The sequence below is a fragment of the Ambystoma mexicanum genome, chromosome 6q (genome assembly GCF_040938575.1).
Source record: "Ambystoma mexicanum isolate Mex_15411 chromosome 6q, UKY_AmexF1_1, whole genome shotgun sequence".
Taxonomy (NCBI): domain Eukaryota; kingdom Metazoa; phylum Chordata; class Amphibia; order Caudata; family Ambystomatidae; genus Ambystoma; species Ambystoma mexicanum.
This window is the reverse complement of record NC_090937.1, coordinates 1,160,615,791-1,160,632,808: the sequence shown is the minus strand read 5'-3', so window position 1 is coordinate 1,160,632,808 and position 17,018 is coordinate 1,160,615,791. Positions and strand designations below refer to the sequence as shown.

General features: G+C 47.7%; 1 protein-coding gene across 10 annotated transcripts in view; it reads right to left on the bottom strand.

The window, feature by feature from the left end:
* APBB2 (amyloid beta precursor protein binding family B member 2) overlaps positions 1 to 17,018 on the bottom strand; it is a 1,500,548-nt gene that overhangs the window by 320,150 nt on the left and 1,163,380 nt on the right. For all 10 annotated transcript variants that reach the window (XM_069631754.1, XM_069631756.1, XM_069631760.1 and 7 more), the window contains one exon: positions 13,936 to 14,063. In XM_069631754.1, the coding sequence (XP_069487855.1) occupies positions 13,936 to 14,063 (128 nt within the window). The remainder of the gene's footprint in view (positions 1 to 13,935; positions 14,064 to 17,018) is intronic.

The following is a 17,018-nucleotide window of genomic DNA, read 5'->3' as shown; positions in this document are numbered from 1 at the left end:
TCCATACTTATTTTTTTCTCAAAACGGCCCAGGTATGGCCAGAAACCGGCCCCCCAGGGACTACACATGATTTCAGCCCGGCCACGGGCCAAGTGGCAGATGGGCCAATCCAACTCTGCCAGCATCTCATGGTCTACAGAGCAGAATGCTGCTAAAATTCCCAACAGGACGTGTCATGAGCCCAGCAAGCCAGGCAGGTCATGTGTCGCCTACTTAGCGGCTGCGATAAAGCTTCTGTTATCTGAAGAGAGATTGATAAGGACATGTTGGACCACTGGATTCTTGATGGGTGGAAAAAGTGTTCATAAATACATGGCATTGAATGCCAGAAATATGCCAGGCTCTGTTCAGCATCCATGCTGTGAGAACAGAAGCACATCATCTGTGGGGCAGCTGTCGGCACCATAATAGCCTGCGCCCACACCAAGCAGCAGTTATTCCTCAGAACCGAGGCGTCATCCATGATCAGCAGACATTGCCCGGCGCGCTTTCAGGTATGCTAGTAAAGTACCTTCAGTTCATGCCTTTACTTGCTGGCAACCCCCAGAAACTGGAGTGGGTTCAGTGTTTTATTCTTATAAATAGGACATCCTCCCACATCTCCTCCCGCTTTTAGACACTATAATAATAATAGCTCTTGTAGCTAAAGGTAATAGCACTAAATGTATCGACCTCGCAAGGATGAAGTGCCAAGTTAGACATGCCATCTTAGCCCAAGCCAGAGGGGAGTGCTCAACAGGTGCGTTATCCTCTCAGGGTACTCGTGAAAGGGTTGAAGTGCATATACCAACAGTATTACTCTACTGTCGGAGGTTTCAACCGGGCAATATCTACTTCAGGGTAATTTACCGCCCACCCCAAATTAAGTATGCACCATTTTCCTTTATTTAATAAAGCTCTTTCTATGAATCTGGGACCCCCAATTTAATAGAACTGATTCCTTACAGCTTCCCTCCCTTTTCGGGATAAGAAACACACAGAGTTGCACAGAAGCTCCATTTAATAACAAAACGGAAATACTGTAATCATATTAAAGATAAACACATTGTTTCACAGGCCAATGATGAGAAACAAGCAACACACTAATTACTACAGTTTTCGATGCTACTGAAAAGAACTTACAAGTAAGTCTATGTTGAATATAGCATGCATTTCTCAATAATTAAATACAAACCACTTTAAAGGAACGTATAATTTCATTAATAGAAATTTAACCGGACACAGAGAACAATAAAAAGTAACTTGCAATAAAAGTGAACATCATGAGTGACAGCTCACAACAAGAAGGTATTTAGTACCCTTGACAACACGTTTAAGCAGCATTTCCGAGTGGTTTAATATAATATGTATAGCTAGCCACTAGGAGAAATAATAGAAGGTTAATTCCCAATAGAAATGACTTTTGTTCTTTCTATTCATTACATCAATAAGATACATTACTAAGAATAACAAAGAAAGACTGCAGGGTTCGAAATTGCCAGGAGCTGGGAGCTATTTAGTACTAGCTCCTGGTTCCCCACAGGTAGATCCCCCCTAACTTGATTATGCCCCATACCCAGGAGCGGCTTTTTGCCCCTGGTGAACAAATCCCAATTTCGACCCCCGAGATTGCATACTGCAAATTCATTCTCGACCCCCGAGATTGCATACTGCAAATTCATTCAAAAGATAGGATAAGCAAGCCAACTCAAAAATTCAAGCTCTACGTACTACAAGGTATGTTATCAACCTATATGTCCCTTTTAGAATTGTACGTTCCCAACTATCAAACCTTCAGATAAATATTTATCATCTATTCTGTTGCTTTTCACAGCCCAATGACACTTTGTAGATCAGCAGATAACTTTCAAATGGGGTCATCTCTATCAAACAAAAAACATGAAGGGTGAGTTTTTGATTGACATCCAAGTGCTATATAATTTAGAATAAGTCATCACATGCCCATCCTTCGCAATTATTGTTAACTAAAAAAATACAAAATTGTGCGGTTTTGATAATCGGAGGAACCAAGCATGTTTTTTTCTCTTGTTTTTAGGTCCAGCCCTTTTCTGGAGTCTTGGGTGTGGAATCTTGATGGTAGAAGTGATCAATGCTGTGCAGCTTGAGGAGAACCGGCAATACTGCTCCCTATGATCAACTGAGGCTCAGGTGAGGTCCTATTGAGGTCTCACAGAATGGTTCTGGATCCTGTACAAGTTATTTATTTGCACAGAATAGCCCAGTAGTGCAGAAAAGCAATGTCAGCACACGAGTCTCCTAGGTCTGGCTGGGACCGTTCAAAGTTTTGCATATGGTATTTTGATTTGTTTTTTTCTTTAGCGGGAGCCTTGTTAGTGAGCATATGGGCACTGTACAATTTTAGAATCCTAGTAGTATATGGTGTTTCAATGCAAAATAGTGCAGGGTCGGGATAACTGGGGCAGGGGATTCTAAGGGAATAATTAAAGTACATGTACAAAGTCCATCAGAGGGTCAGGAAGGACTTTGCAAGAAAGTTTTTTGAACAGCGAATTTTTATCAGTATTGGATGGATTTGTATTTTAAAGAGATTGGTCTACATTTCCTTTCTATTACTGATGGGATGATGTTTGCTAGGATAATGTTCCAGACCATAAGGGAATAATTAGAGATGGAATAATTAGAGATGGCTAGTATCCAGTTTTATTTTTCTCATGTAACTTTGTGTTACATTGCCACCCCAAAATGGTGAGCTTTTCCACCACATAAGGTTAACTGGAGATTACTGCCTGACTGGGGAAACCAGTGTCAGATATTCAGGGTGCTGTAGTATTGTAACATAACATTTTCATCGTCCTTTGATTAGTCATGGAGCTGAGTGAATGGTAGGAAGTGTATGATTGGTCGATTATAATCCTTTTAGGGTCCCCGCCGTTCGTACCAAGCTTGATGTGAACACCAGGGCCCGTACAATCTCATTTAGTACCACCATTTTGAATGGAGGCCAGTTCAATATGATTTGTGACAATCCTGGAGAGTGTAAAGGTGGAAGAGTAAGACTTGGACTGAAGTGTGGTATGGCTTTGGTTAGAGACATTTATTTTTACAAGAAAAGGATTTGGAGAAAGGCCTTTTCTATCCCTAAAACTAAGAGGGGTTTATCTGCCTCCTAGAAAACTAAGGAAAACTGTCAGAATGTCCAAATGAAAGTAGTCCATCACTGTCGTGTCCCAAAACCCTACTTCTGACCATAACACTATTAACAAATGACTAATGTGTAAGAATTCCAAAGCTCCATATAAACTAGTATTGACAGCGCCTGCCACTTAAAAAGTCTCAAGTGTTCAAAAGGAAAAACAAATATTTGGTATCATCATAATCAGTGTCTCAGTAACCAGAATTTTGCTCCTTTCCCCTGGCTTCTAACTGGTTACTCTTAGGCCTTCATATTGGCGTGAGTCACAAACTCGCAAAGCTGCATCACAAAGTGTTGCTTTATTCTTTTTGCAAGTATATAGATCCTTCTGGACAATTCCTGTTCTTTTGTGGGGTCCCAGACCCTCTTATTTGGTTTTCATTTAGGTGCGGGTCCCAGACTCGCAAAGCGGCAACACATCGACTTGGTTTACTCTCCTGCCAAGTACGTGTGTCCCTTTCAAAGTTTTCATTACACATTTGGGTTCCATACCCTTTTGTGTATTCATATGGGTGCAGGTCCCAGACTCGCAATATGTGGCTACCATGGCTTGGTTGTCCACTCTCCTGCCAAGCTCGTGGTTCTCCTTCTCCTATTGACAAACCTTAGGGGTCCACACCCTCCCATTCTAAGTTTCAGCATAGGGCAGCACCTCCCCTACTCTGACACTGCTTCTAGGGTCGCTGACACTTCTCAGATACTCTCAGCTCTTAACCCCAGGCTAGCCCGGACCTCCAGTATTGCTTGGTGTGCCCACATACCCTTTCTCTTGGTTCGCATCTCTCGTGGAACAAGGCTCTCCTTTTCAGAGTGGCTCTGTGGTGTGGCTCCGCAGTGCAGCTCTACGGTTCGGGAATGCTCATGGTTTGTCTAGGGCACTTGCTCGCAGCATCCTTCGGTTCTGGACTCTCTGCGCCGTGCCTCTGTCTTTCGTGCATGGCATTTCCCCCTTCTCCACCGGGTTTGTCAATGCGGTACTCGTGGTGGCTCGTAGACTCCCAGCAGCTTTCGGCTTTCCTCCTCAGAGGGTAGCTCTCCCTCTCCGATACAGCCGACAATGATATGAACTCCCGCACTTCCCTGTTGGGCTGTATTGGACCAATCACATTTCGTTAAGGACTAGACTGTTCACTCTGGTTCTCTGGAGTGATCGGTATCCTCCTGCACAACAACATCTTCAAAGTACTTTTGTAATTCTTAGATGGAAAACAAATAGTGTCTCCGGATGCGTTAGTCAGGTCTGAGATGTTAGGTTGAGCAGTGATATCGGGTGGACCACTGCAACAAGGGAGATGACTCCTGGCAAAGTAAGTCAGTGATTAGTCATGAACCACTGTAACGAGGGAGAGGACTCCCGAAGCACTTTGCTTGGGTAGTGATTTTAGGATGATCACTGCGACGAGGGAGATGACTCCCGATGCACTCTGCTTGGGCAATGGTATTGGATTGGCCACTGCGACGAGGGAGATGACGCCCGATGCACTCTGCTTGGGCAGTAATATTGTATTGGCTGCTATGAGGGATATGACTCCCGATGCACTCTGCTTGGGCAGTGGTATTGGGCTGACTACTGTGACGAGGGAGAGGACTCCGGATGCACTCTGCTTGCGTTGGGCCTCTTCCCGGCCCACACCCGGTCTTCCCGCTGTTCTTGCTGCCTGTGGTACCTTGTGGACAAGGCTCTGGTTCTTCACTTGGTCACGGGGACCCCCCCTCCTCCTTCCTGCATGGCCCTTGGCATGTTGGTGGTCTTGGCGTGGTTTCTGGACCATATGGTCCGTCTTTCTGCGGCATGACACCACCAAGTGAGTCCCTTCTCTGCCGGCTCCCAGGATACTCCAGCAACCTCCTGTTCTTTTTGTCCCCCTCCTGGAGAAACAGGTCTACTTCAACTGCAGTGTTCCAAGTGTGAACTTCCCGGGTCTCATTTGACTACTCCTGGCTTCCGTGGGGAGATCTCCATAGTCTGTTCTTGCTTTCTACTTTCTGTTGACTATGCCCTGGCGTAACATCAATACCATCTTGGTAAATCTCTTTAGCACTCTTCATGACTCCAGGGAGCCACCTCGTTACGGTATTTGGCTGACTTTGCATATGGTAATTCCATATGCTTCTCATGTTCTTCTTCGTCTCAGTATGTCTTGCATTTGTCACAGTCATTGCTTTACAATAACACATGGTTCCATCAATGGTGGGAGAAAAGGGTGATGATCATGAGGGAAGGGGGTTATGTGACAGGGTTTTAGGTAGGCTTTTCCCTAGGTGGGTGTCCTTATCCCCAGGAGGGGGAGTCCCTCCCTATGAGGTCCTCCCACATATTACCACCCCAAGGGGGAATATTGGGTAGCAGCCTCACCTCCCTAGCCTCATGGGAAAGGGCTCCCCACTGGTGAGAAGTGGTGAGACCATGTGAATTTTTGCAGTTCTTTTGCATCAGGGGCAAATAAAAAGAATCCACAGGTAAGATCATCACTGTTACGGAGAAATGTACCCCTCACGCATGCGCAAGCCACAACGAGGACCGCGCATGTGCAGAGAATAAAGGGGAGCCCGTGCGACATAGTAGCCGCCGGGAGCCCGTAACAGTCAGACTTGTGTGTCGTCTCTTCAGGTACTGGGGGGGGGGCATGGTACAGGGTGTTCCACGGGGCGTATACAACTATAATACTGGCGACGGGGACAGGCCTGAGGGAGGAGAGAAAGATCACGATCATAACACCAGAGCATTATGAAACTTTCTCGGCGCTCCCTAGACGCCGTCACCTACGTAGCACATGCGGGCCGCCATCATACAAACAAATGGTAGCGGCCCCTCACGGGGTGCTCGTGCGCCATTTTCATCTATTTTTTAACACTATACAGCTGTTTCTCCGTATTCTCCACAAATGGCTGTGATTACTGGTGCAATCTGAACACATGGGTGATTCCCGCATTGCACATTCAGCCTCAGAAGGGAGTTAAGGACCTTTTTTTTGACACTCTACAGCCATTTACCCACAAATGGTTGTGATTCCTGGTGCAAACTGTGCACAGGTGTGACTTCTGCATTACACTTCAGCCAGAGGAATGGTTTCAAGACACTCACTCCACACACACCGCAGTGTGATCCACTGGACATTACACCCGCACCGAGCGTCATTTTTCACTGGTGCCATCACCCAGAGCCTACGCCACTGGTGCCGACTTGCCTCCTCTGTGAAGCGAGAGGTGCCTGTGTGGTCTGCAGCCATGGAAGATCAGGAATATGCCGGTGCACAAGCTCAACCCATCAGGAGACAACAAGGTACGTTTGCACCCATGCCAGAGTTCGACATGTCGGGTACACCATCCAAATTGGGCCCCAAATGGCTCGTATCGGTCAAAAAGTTAGAGATGTACTTTAGGGGCACTGGAGAGACTGAAGACGATGCCAAGGTTGCGACCATGTTGTATGCCGCCGGTTGCGAAGTGCATCACATATTTTAATCACTAAACTCTACAGCAACCACATACCTGGAGGTAAAGAATGCCCTCAAGGAGCACTTTCTGCCTCTAGCAAGTCAGGATTTTGACAGGTTTGTGATGTGCAGCGAAATGCAGTCGGGGATAAAATACTTGAGCACTTCTGTGGGAGGCTTCGACATCTGGCCAGCACGTGCCATTGGGAGAATGAGGACGGGATGGTGCGCAACCAACTCATATAGGGACGCAGCTCTGGAAAACGCAGGCACCTGGTGCTCTGTGAGCCAGGACTGACTCTGGCACAAATTCTAGACATGGGCAGAGCGTATTAACTGGCGGAGAGCAGAGGAGCACGAATGGATGCGGTAGCTCACCAAGGGAAAGGTGAGGAGGCCTACGCTATTGGACGCCCAGCAACATATACACCCCAGAGACACAGATGGCAACGCGAAGACCGGTGTCCTCGCAGAAGCCCGACCTGCCCCAACTATGTCAGTACTGCGGCTATGACCTTCCGCATGCCAATGACTGCCCAGCAAAATCAAGGGTGTGTGGCGATGTGGCACGACGGGACATTTTGTGAGGGTGTGCAGAGCAGCCAACCCTGTAGGAGTCTCCTGAGGGCCGGCAAGGGTCAGCAGCAGTGGCCCGCAAAAAGAAAAAGGAGTGGCCGACATCGAACAATGGATACAAGATCTTGAAATAGCTGAGGAGGAAGAGGAGGATGAAGAGGTGTTCTTCATCTCAAACATTGACTTTGGCTCAAGGAAACGACAACCCACCTGTGTGGTGGAAATTGGGGAGAGCCCCCCCCCCCTGGTGCTGATAGACACAGAAGCATCCGTATGTGTAATGGCTGCTAGACACTGAAGCGCTAACGGGTCCACCAGTGCTCGATGAAACAAAGGCCAGGATATACTCTTTTGGAGACAATCGCCCTCTCCCAGTAGAAGGGTTGTTCACCACATCAGTCACCCACGGCCAACACTCCATCAAGGCCAAATTCTTAGTGACAGAAGTCAGTCCATACTCTTTGCTAAGCTGCGCAGCCTCTGAAGTGCTGAACATTGTTCACTTTGCCATGTCGGTATACCAATCCGACGTCAATGACATTACAGAACGATATGCCGATTTGTTCAAAGGCTTAGGCAAACTGCGCAGAGAACCTATCCGTTTGCACATTGGTGAGACCAACCGCTTGAAGCACCGCCAGATCCCATTCCATCTACGGGTGCAGGTAGAACAGGAAATACAACATCTTGTTGATTTGGACATCATAGAAAGGGTGGAAGGCCCCACCCTGTGGGTGTCCCCGATAGTTGTAGCGTTAAAGCCCAAGCAACCCAGGGCAGAGCGCATCTGTGTGGACATGCGCCTGCCCAACATGGCCATCAAACGGGAGCAACACCTGACACCAACTGTTGACGATGTGGTAGGAGAACTCAAGGGAGCCAAGGTGTTTTAGAAACTGAACCTTCGGTCGGGGTAGCACCAGCTCGAGCTACACCCCGACTCCAGGTACATAACTACCTTCACCACACACAATGGGCTATTCCAATACAAAAGTCTGAGCTTTGGAATATCTTTGGCCGCAGAAGTTTCTCAAAACGTGATCAGAGGAGCCCTGGCAGGTCTTAAGGGGGTACCGAACCAGAGTGACGACATTCTGGTATACGTGTCCTCAGAGGCAGAACACGTGAAGAGACTCGAGAAGACGCTGGTGAGGATCCACCCACGCAGGTGGCATATCTCCAGACTCAGAGAAAGTAAAGGACATTCGGGAAGCTGCCCCCACCCTCTAAGGCCCCCTTCTCCCAAAGTCATCATCCGACGTACAAAGCTTTCTGGGGATTGTAAATTACTGTGTGTGGTTTTTTACAGACCTGGCTTCCCTTGCAGAACCACTCCGAGCCCTCACGAGGAACGACACCACCACCTGGGAATGGTCCACCCGAGAGCAGAAGGCCTTTGACACCATCAAGGCAGCCTTAACTGGGGAAGAGAGCATGTCTTTTTTACCCCAAGAAGGAGTCGGAGTTAGTTGTGGACGCAAGCCCCATAGGTCTGGGGCGGTACTGCTACAACCGGACACAAAGGGGCAGATGAGGCCAGTGGCATATGCCAGTAAGGCCCTGACCATCACAGAGAGAATGTATTCACAGATTGAGAGGGAGGTTCTGGCAAACCTGTGGTGCTGCAAACATTTCCATATATACATCTTGGGAAAACCAGTGTCAGTCATCACAGATCACAAGCCCCTGGTTCCCATTATGACGGGGGAATCCTCCAAGCCTTCCCCACGGACTGAAAGGTGGCTGCTATCCCTGATGGAGTATGGCGTGAAGCTCCAATACCGAATAGGTACCAATAACCCGGCAGACTACCTGTCCCGACAACCCAGGGCCAGCCGTTCGCGAGATGGGCTGTCCGGAGAAGACTGAGCTGAAATGATCAGGCAAGTGGTGGAGGCCGCCATGCCAACAGCGTTAACCATGTCGGAGCTGGCCGACGCTTCCAGGACTGATGAATGCCTTCAGCTAATTTGCACTGCAATGGTCGATGGGGACTGGAAGCTGGTGCTGGCCAACAAGTCACGAAGATCCAAAGAGGCACAACAAGATTTACAATCACTGTGGCGTTCCCATCATGAACTGTCCGTGTCAGAGGAAGGATTGTTGCTAAGAGGATGAGCGATTGTGGTACCGCGACAGCTGGTTGAAAGGGTGCTCAAGTTAGCCCACAGTGGCCAGCAGGGCACGGCCAAAACTAAGGCAGGTCTGAGGACCAAGGTCCGGTTCCCAGATCTGGAACGTCGGGTAGATGAGTATGTGCAACAATGCATATGGTGTCAAGCCACTAGCCTAGCAGCGAGGGAGTCCTGTATCGAGTCAATGGGGAGAAGTAACAAGCCATGGGGCACAGTGCATGCCGATTTCGGTTCCACGGGGAGAGGAACATACTTCCTGGCAGTAATCGACCAATGGTCCTGGTATCCGGAGATCGAGCTGGTCGAATCTACCACCAGTGATCACACCATTCAAGCTCTGGATTGAATATTCACCACGCATGGTTTTCCCTTTGAGCTCTGTTCAGACAATAGACCCACATTCCAAGGCCAACAGTTTGCTCAATACATGGAGAAGTGCGGAACAATTCACCGGAAAGTGACACCACTGTGGCCCAGGGCTAACGGGGAAGCCTAGCACTTTCTGCGCACCCTGAACAAGATATTCAGAATCACTGAAGGCCAAAGGGGTGAGCTACGACGGAACCTATATCAGTTTCTCTGTGAATACCACACCATGCCCCATCAGTCTCCAGGCGTGGCCCCAGCAGAAGCGCTATTCAATCGGTGCCCCAGGGGACTTATAAAAGAGGTGGAAAGGCGCGACCCGGGGACCATTGACGACCAGAAGGTATCAGAGGAGCAACAGATGAACAATGAGCGCGAAAATGTCAGGGGGCACCTCCAGCAACCGAACATCACTGTCGGGGACACCGTCCTAGTGCACAACAGGCACGCGTAAGGAAAACACTCTCTCACGTATGAGCCCAGTCCCATGGGCGTGACCCACGTCAAGGGGTCTATGGTGACCGCAGCAGATCATAAAAGGAATGTCACGAGGAACTCATGTTACTTCAAGAAAGACACCAGATCCACCAAGGACAACCCCGCTGCAGATGAATCCATGACTCAGCCTGCTGTTCCGATGCCCGGAACCAGCGAAGATTGAGAAAGCCTGGCATCCACCGACTCTCCTCATCAGTCCAGGAATGAGGGCAGAAGGTATCCAAGTCGGGAAGGTCGCAGGTGCCCAGCCAGGTTCCGTGATTTCATAATGGACCCTGATCCTTGATGCCCAGGGAGGGCGGTAATGGCCCATGTTGGGTCCGTGAACGTATTACAAATGTTGCATTAATGTATGTGCCCCGTTTGCGCAGTTTATGTTGTGTTGTATCATTCTGTTTGTTCTTTATAAAAAAGGAGGAATGTTACGCAGTAATGTATACCGCAGGCATGCGCGAGCCACAACGAGGGCTGCGCATGCGCAGAGAATAAAGGGGAGCCGGTGCGACGTAGTAGCCGCCGGAAGCCCGTAACAGTCAGACTTGTGTGTCGTCTCTTCAGGTACTGGGGGGGGGCATGGTACAGGGTGTTCCACGGGGCGTATACAACTATAATAATCGCCATATATGCAAAGAGGGAAAAATATGAAGATGATGGTATGCTCTTCGAAAGAGGCTATCAAGCAGACTGACAATCCCTTCTCTTTTCCTAACATGACTCATACCAGTCCCCTTTTCCCCTCGGGATATCTGAGAGGTCGCTGTTTCTTATTCCATTATGTATATACTTGGCACGTGAAGGTGAATGGGCTCCTGTGGTGAAGCTGGACTAGACATGGGAGAAGAGTTGTCTCCGTCAGACTGGGTATTGCATGTGGGTAGGATGTCCACTGGGAATAGGCAAGGTCAAGAGGTTGGTGTTCATTATGACTGCCACCATCACTCCAAGTACAACAGAATGATTCATGCCTCGAACAATAACGTAGTCTGGGAGTTGGAAGAAGCAGATGAATGGGGATGTTGTGTTGGAATCTGTGGACGGGAGAACATCTGGCTACAAGATCAAAAGATGTTGTCATGGGTATAAAAAGATCCTGCCCTGTAAGGATGCTTCCTGGCTGAGAGCTCATCCTAATCAAAAAGTTCAACATCGTTTTATGATTTTTTTTAAAGTAAGAATGTATTCAAAAATGGAATGCGAGTCCTCACTTTATGGAACATTCTCGAAAATTGCAGCTTGTCTATTTTGTAAATGTACCATCTCCGGACTACCTCGCTTTTAGCTAGGTGTATTTTACAGGCAATTGAAGTTAGACCCATTCCCCGATTGACCATTTTCACCCCCCGCCCCTCAATCCAGAGTGTTTTTCAAACCTACAAACATTTGACATTCTAGAAATGACATGTTTTTATGTTTGAAACATGACCATTAGATGGCTTTGCTGCCGAGGCAAGCAGAGCCTAGCACCATCCCCTTTAAGAGTTGAAAGCAACGGGAAAGCAAAAGCCCGAAACACTTTTATAGAGATTATAGTAAAGAGCGTTTTACTGTTTCTCCAAATGTAATGCATGGGCACTTGGGCTAATGTACTTTTGCTGCTCATCAGAAGCACATCAAAATGCCCCCGAAGATCGTCGACGTCCCAGGCAGTGGGAGCGGCTGCAGAATACGAGTCGACTTTAGGGAAAAAAGCAAAATGGCCTTATTTTATGAGGCAACCGAAGAAGCGAATGTTTTATTCATGAGGCGTTAAACCCGCTCTCCTTTTACAATGTGCAAGCCACACGCTGTGGGCTGCGGGGAAACTTACTTGAGAATGCTGCTGAGGGACCAAGGGGATGCGTATACAGTCGTCCCAGCCGCGTCACTACGCAGCGTAAATAAGCTGCGCGCATCAGCATACCCAACTGCTAGAAAAGAAGGCATTTTCCAAACTGCACCAATATCAACGGAGTTACACTGACCCTGAAGCCCCCACAACATGCTGGAGGGGCAGTGGGGAGGCGCCCATGGGAGAGCTCACTAGACGTCTGCGCGTCCAAGTAGGCCAAAAAAAGGCGCCCTCTCAACCAACGGAGAATCAAATGGAAGCAGCACCTGGACATCTAATCCCCGAAATGCCACTTCAAAACGTCTGTACAATTGTGCATGCATTGCATATAGGGTAGAGAACATACAGAGATAGTGACCCATTTAAACGTGAGCAACCTTAGCGTCATATACATCTACAAGCGTCTTGGTAGATTTTACTGAAGTTTGAGTGGGGAGGTACTGCAAATAATAAGCACAGAACATACCCCACAGATAGCAGCTGCATGATTGTACATGAATAAGGCAAACTCTATCTACTGCCTATCTGACCACAAGTGCCGTCTATGCCCCAATGGATAAAGACGAGTTCCCCCAAGTCTGCTCGTCTTTCATAGTCCATACAGCTTGAACAGTTGGGCACACTGTTGTATACCACAAACCACGACATCCCAGAAGCAGAGAAAATAATGTCAACTAATCCCTGTGTAAAAAGCCCGGAGACCAACTGAGGAAAAAAAGACAGCGGCAACAGCACCATCAACACAGCTTTTTATAGGAAGGTTAAAATAAAAAGAAGGAACTACCTGGTGGGAAAGTCTAGGGAAGGGAGTGGTGCGGCTGTTGCGTGTATTATAATAATGTTATCATGGTGGGGGAAAGGGGGACCATTAATCGTGTGAAAGTTCCAGTGACGTGTTGCCACCATGATGCTAACTACCATTATCAGGACCATGGATTCATACCAGATACAAGAGAATAATCTGGTTCCTTGCAGGGCCTTACGGTATGCAAATCTCTGATGAGGATCACACTCTCTTGCCTCAAAACACATTCATTTTGGACATTTCCCAAGCAGGGGCACACCAGTTGAACATCTGATTTTTAGGCAAACACAGATAAATGTCACCAGGAACACAGTGATCCCCGGTTCACCATTTTTGGGACTCTGTGGCGCATCAGATTTGTATGGCAGTGGTGGTAAAGATATCGAGATCAAACGAGGGAAGAAAGGAATCAGTCGCCTTGGAAAATCCACCAGCAAAGTCCCCCTTACAAGTAATCAAAGCTTCACAACTTTGAGGTTCCATCTATGGCCCGATCTTGCCCTTCGTGAGACACTGTGGGTCTATGTTTGCAGTGTACTGTATGACACACTACATCGTTCCAATGGTCAGCCTGGTCTGAACGGACCACTTTACCAGGGCTTTCTTTTTATGCCTTAACCCTCTCCTGCTGCTACATTTTTGGTGGGCTTTTTCTTAACAGGGAGACCTTCATCATCACATGTTCACGCTCTGAAACACTTGTGTACGAGCGTGATGCAAATCAAATATCAATATCAATACCCTTTTCTACCTGTAGTAAGTTTACTGTGAAAGATTGCAGCAGTAGGATGACTTGCACCATCCAGTTCTGCATTTCTTCACAGAAAACCGTCTTGGTCATGCAGAGGCATCCTCATAAAGCATGAAATATGCAGAAAGCTGCTAAATTTGCTGACACAAATGGGTCTTGCCCTACACAGCTGTCTCCAGACCGGTAGCCTCGCAGCCTGAGACATGCCCACAAGGGAAACTTGCAAGGATCTAAATGAGGAGGGAATCATTTTTCACTGACATCTGTTGTGCCCCTTCCTCCCAAAGTCGGTCAGTAGTTTCAGACAAATTAAGGACATTATTAATGAGACTTACCATGGCCAATTCTCACTGAAAGAAATGAGGAGAATTTGTTTTTAACTCACCGGCCATTGTCCCGACCGACTCCCCAGACACGAATGCTCACGATGGGCTGAGAGTGAAGGAGACAACGATCCATGGGGTCCACCAAGTTGAGCATGTCATTCTCTAGTATGAGGTACATGTCCTTCCCCTGTATCAAATAACAAAACAAATTAGCACACACAAAAATCTACAAGTAAATTACTTTCACCTCAGTTCATGATACCTTGATGATGCCATAGACGGACATCGAAAAGTTGGGAACGTGTGCACGCCTAAAGACAAGCACGAACATCAGAAATCAATATCAGACATGATGGAGCCTTGAAAAACATTTTGTAGCAATTCCTTATTACCACTTTAATAACAATATTCCCTCCCCATTCTCTTGTACCAGACTGTTCTATCCTGCTGCACACTATACCGTGGATCGAGCTCATGCCACCACGTGCAATGTTGTGTATGAGAACGGGAAAGGGGATGAGGTAGGAGAGGAGGGTGGTGGAATGCCTGAGTGGCCCTAACTCTAAAAGGATGGTTCCGTTAACGGACGTTTCTAATGGCCGTCATCGTCTAGTAGTCCAAAATAAAAGTCTGTGTCTAAACCTGTTCTTGTCCTCACGACGTACAAAAATGTGATAGGGAGTTTCTTAAAAAGGATAAACAGTGGTTCAACAAAAGTGGCGAAACCAAAGTTGGTTTCAGGTGGTCTGGTCACCCGATCAATTTGGTCAATGTCACAAAGAGGGGTTCACTCACCAGCGCTGTTGGCACAACCTTCTCCACAGGGCCCTTATGGGGAATTCAAACACCTCCAATGTCTGATTTCCTTGGGGTTCCCTTCACCAAGCTGCAAATGTTTCAATTTCAGCTTTGAATGCAAAACACAAAGTCAGTTTCTTCAATGGGTCTCTCAGGGTTCCCTTCCCCAAGCTCAGGCCTCCAGCGTTCAAAACACAAAACAGCTGGTCAAGATGTGAATTGTTTTCATGTACTATCTTTTCCTGCACATCTTCCTCTTGTGGGGTAGAATCAGACTTTCGTAAAAGCCCCTCTGTTGCTTTGTTACTTTCGCTTCCTTTTGCACTTTTTAACTGCAGGTGCTTCCTGCATCAATTTCCTATGTTCTTTCACATTTTCCGTGCACACTTGCACTGACCTTTCTTCCTTCTCTTGCTTGTGCCCCTTGCACGCTTCTTTCATGCTTTTGCACACTGTTACTGTTTCTTTCCTTTCGGATCTCTTGCACCGTTTTTATACTGTCCTTTCTTTTTGTCTTCTAGCACCTTTTTGCACGTCCCTCCAGCCACCTTTGGGTCACTCGCACCCCCTTTTACACTGTCCATTTCTTCGTGCCTCTTGCACCTTCTCCACTGGGTTCCGGCCCTCCTTCATTCATTTTGTTTCATAGTCCAGCACACACACGCGCTTCTCGCGCTTACATTGTTACACTGTTACTTGTACCTTTGTCATAGATTTTCCTGCCAGCTTCAATGAAAGCCCACAAACGCGATCTGCTTTCTTACGCGTTATATGGCGTTACCTTGTATGACGCGCCTCACAACCCAGCCCGGTAAAGCTTTCTGACTCACCGGGATGACTTCTGCACTGCTGCTTCACTTCGATTCTTCCTTCCGAAGTCAGGGTCTCACCGCCTGCCCCTCGGACACTCCTGGGCTGTCTCACCAGCCTAGGGGAATGAGAAACGGGTCCTGTGGGGCAGCCGCACGCCTCTTGTGTACGGACCCTTCTTGGCTCCTTGGAGACACGGCTGGCTTGCCACGCTCCTGCCCTTTTGCACAGCATTTCCTCTGCGTCTCGGCATCCTGGTCTCTGGCCTCTGGTCCTAGATAATGTTGGTGGCTTGGCTCTCCTCCCAAGTCGGTTTTCTGCTGGCCCTCCTACTCGCTCTCATACGCCTGTGTCAGACCTCACCTTTTATATTGAAAAGACCAGTCAAATTGAGTCAGGTGTGAATGGTTACTGTCGAATGCCTGACCCTGCCTGACTATTAGTAGGACAACTTGAGTTCTAAGGTAGGTTTCCCTTACCTTCCCTATGTTACTCCTATGGGTAATCCTTACTGATCCTAGTCGCCTCTTCCTCGTCAGTGTTTGTTGGAAACTGGGAGGGGGAAGATGGAATGTGTTTGGAAATACCCCATGGAAGCTGAGGGAGAGGACTGTAAAGTGAAATAGGATCAGAGATTAGATTGGTGGTTATTAGAATCCTATTGGGAGATGGACAACAGGGGGAGGAACATCTTCTAGCCTTGTTTTTATTTAATGAGATATCTTCCCCCTGTGGCAGAGTATTCCATCTCTCTGATTTTTATTATACAGGCATGGGTCTTGAAAGTATTCCCTGTGGTCTACATGGATAACAGATGAATATATATTAATATCATGGTCCTGTCTCTGTTGATCTTTCTTCTCATCCAGCCTCATGTACTTGACTCTTTTCTTCCTCTTACTTGGACTATACACAATGGGTCTTCAAGAAGGAAAGACACTGTTAGGGTCAAGAGTTGTAAAAGGGTTTGTTCTCCCTAGCCATCCAGGATATTTTATCTTCCCTTTTCGTGAGGGAAGGTGGAGGGGTAGGATGGAACTCGGGTGACAATATCACATGAACGAACAGGGTGGGTAGGATGGACTGGGGCAAGGAACGGGGGGATACCAAGTCTCTCCTTCGGACGCCCTCCACACAGTTCCAGAAGACCCCGTGCCCAGGTGATCCCTCCTCCCTCGCTGGTCCGCCCCCAGGGTTGGGATCGAAGAGCGATGGCCCTTCCCATGACACCTGAGCAATGGATCCACGGGGACTACCTTTGAGAACACCCTCCGGTTTCTCACAGTATTTACAAACTCTTCGCGATATCCTCACTCTTCCAGAGATCATTCGCTGGCACTGGGAATTAGCAGTCCACCCTTCCCCATTTTGAGATTCATTTGTTTAGATAGAGCCTTGAATGTGGTGTCCCCACCACAATGTTCTATGTTTATGTGCAGCCCTTGTATGGAAGTCATGCACCTTTTTGTATGCGCTCCTTCTCCCTCCCCTCACAATGATTACCCTCCCGCCAACCATTCCTTCTAACTTCACG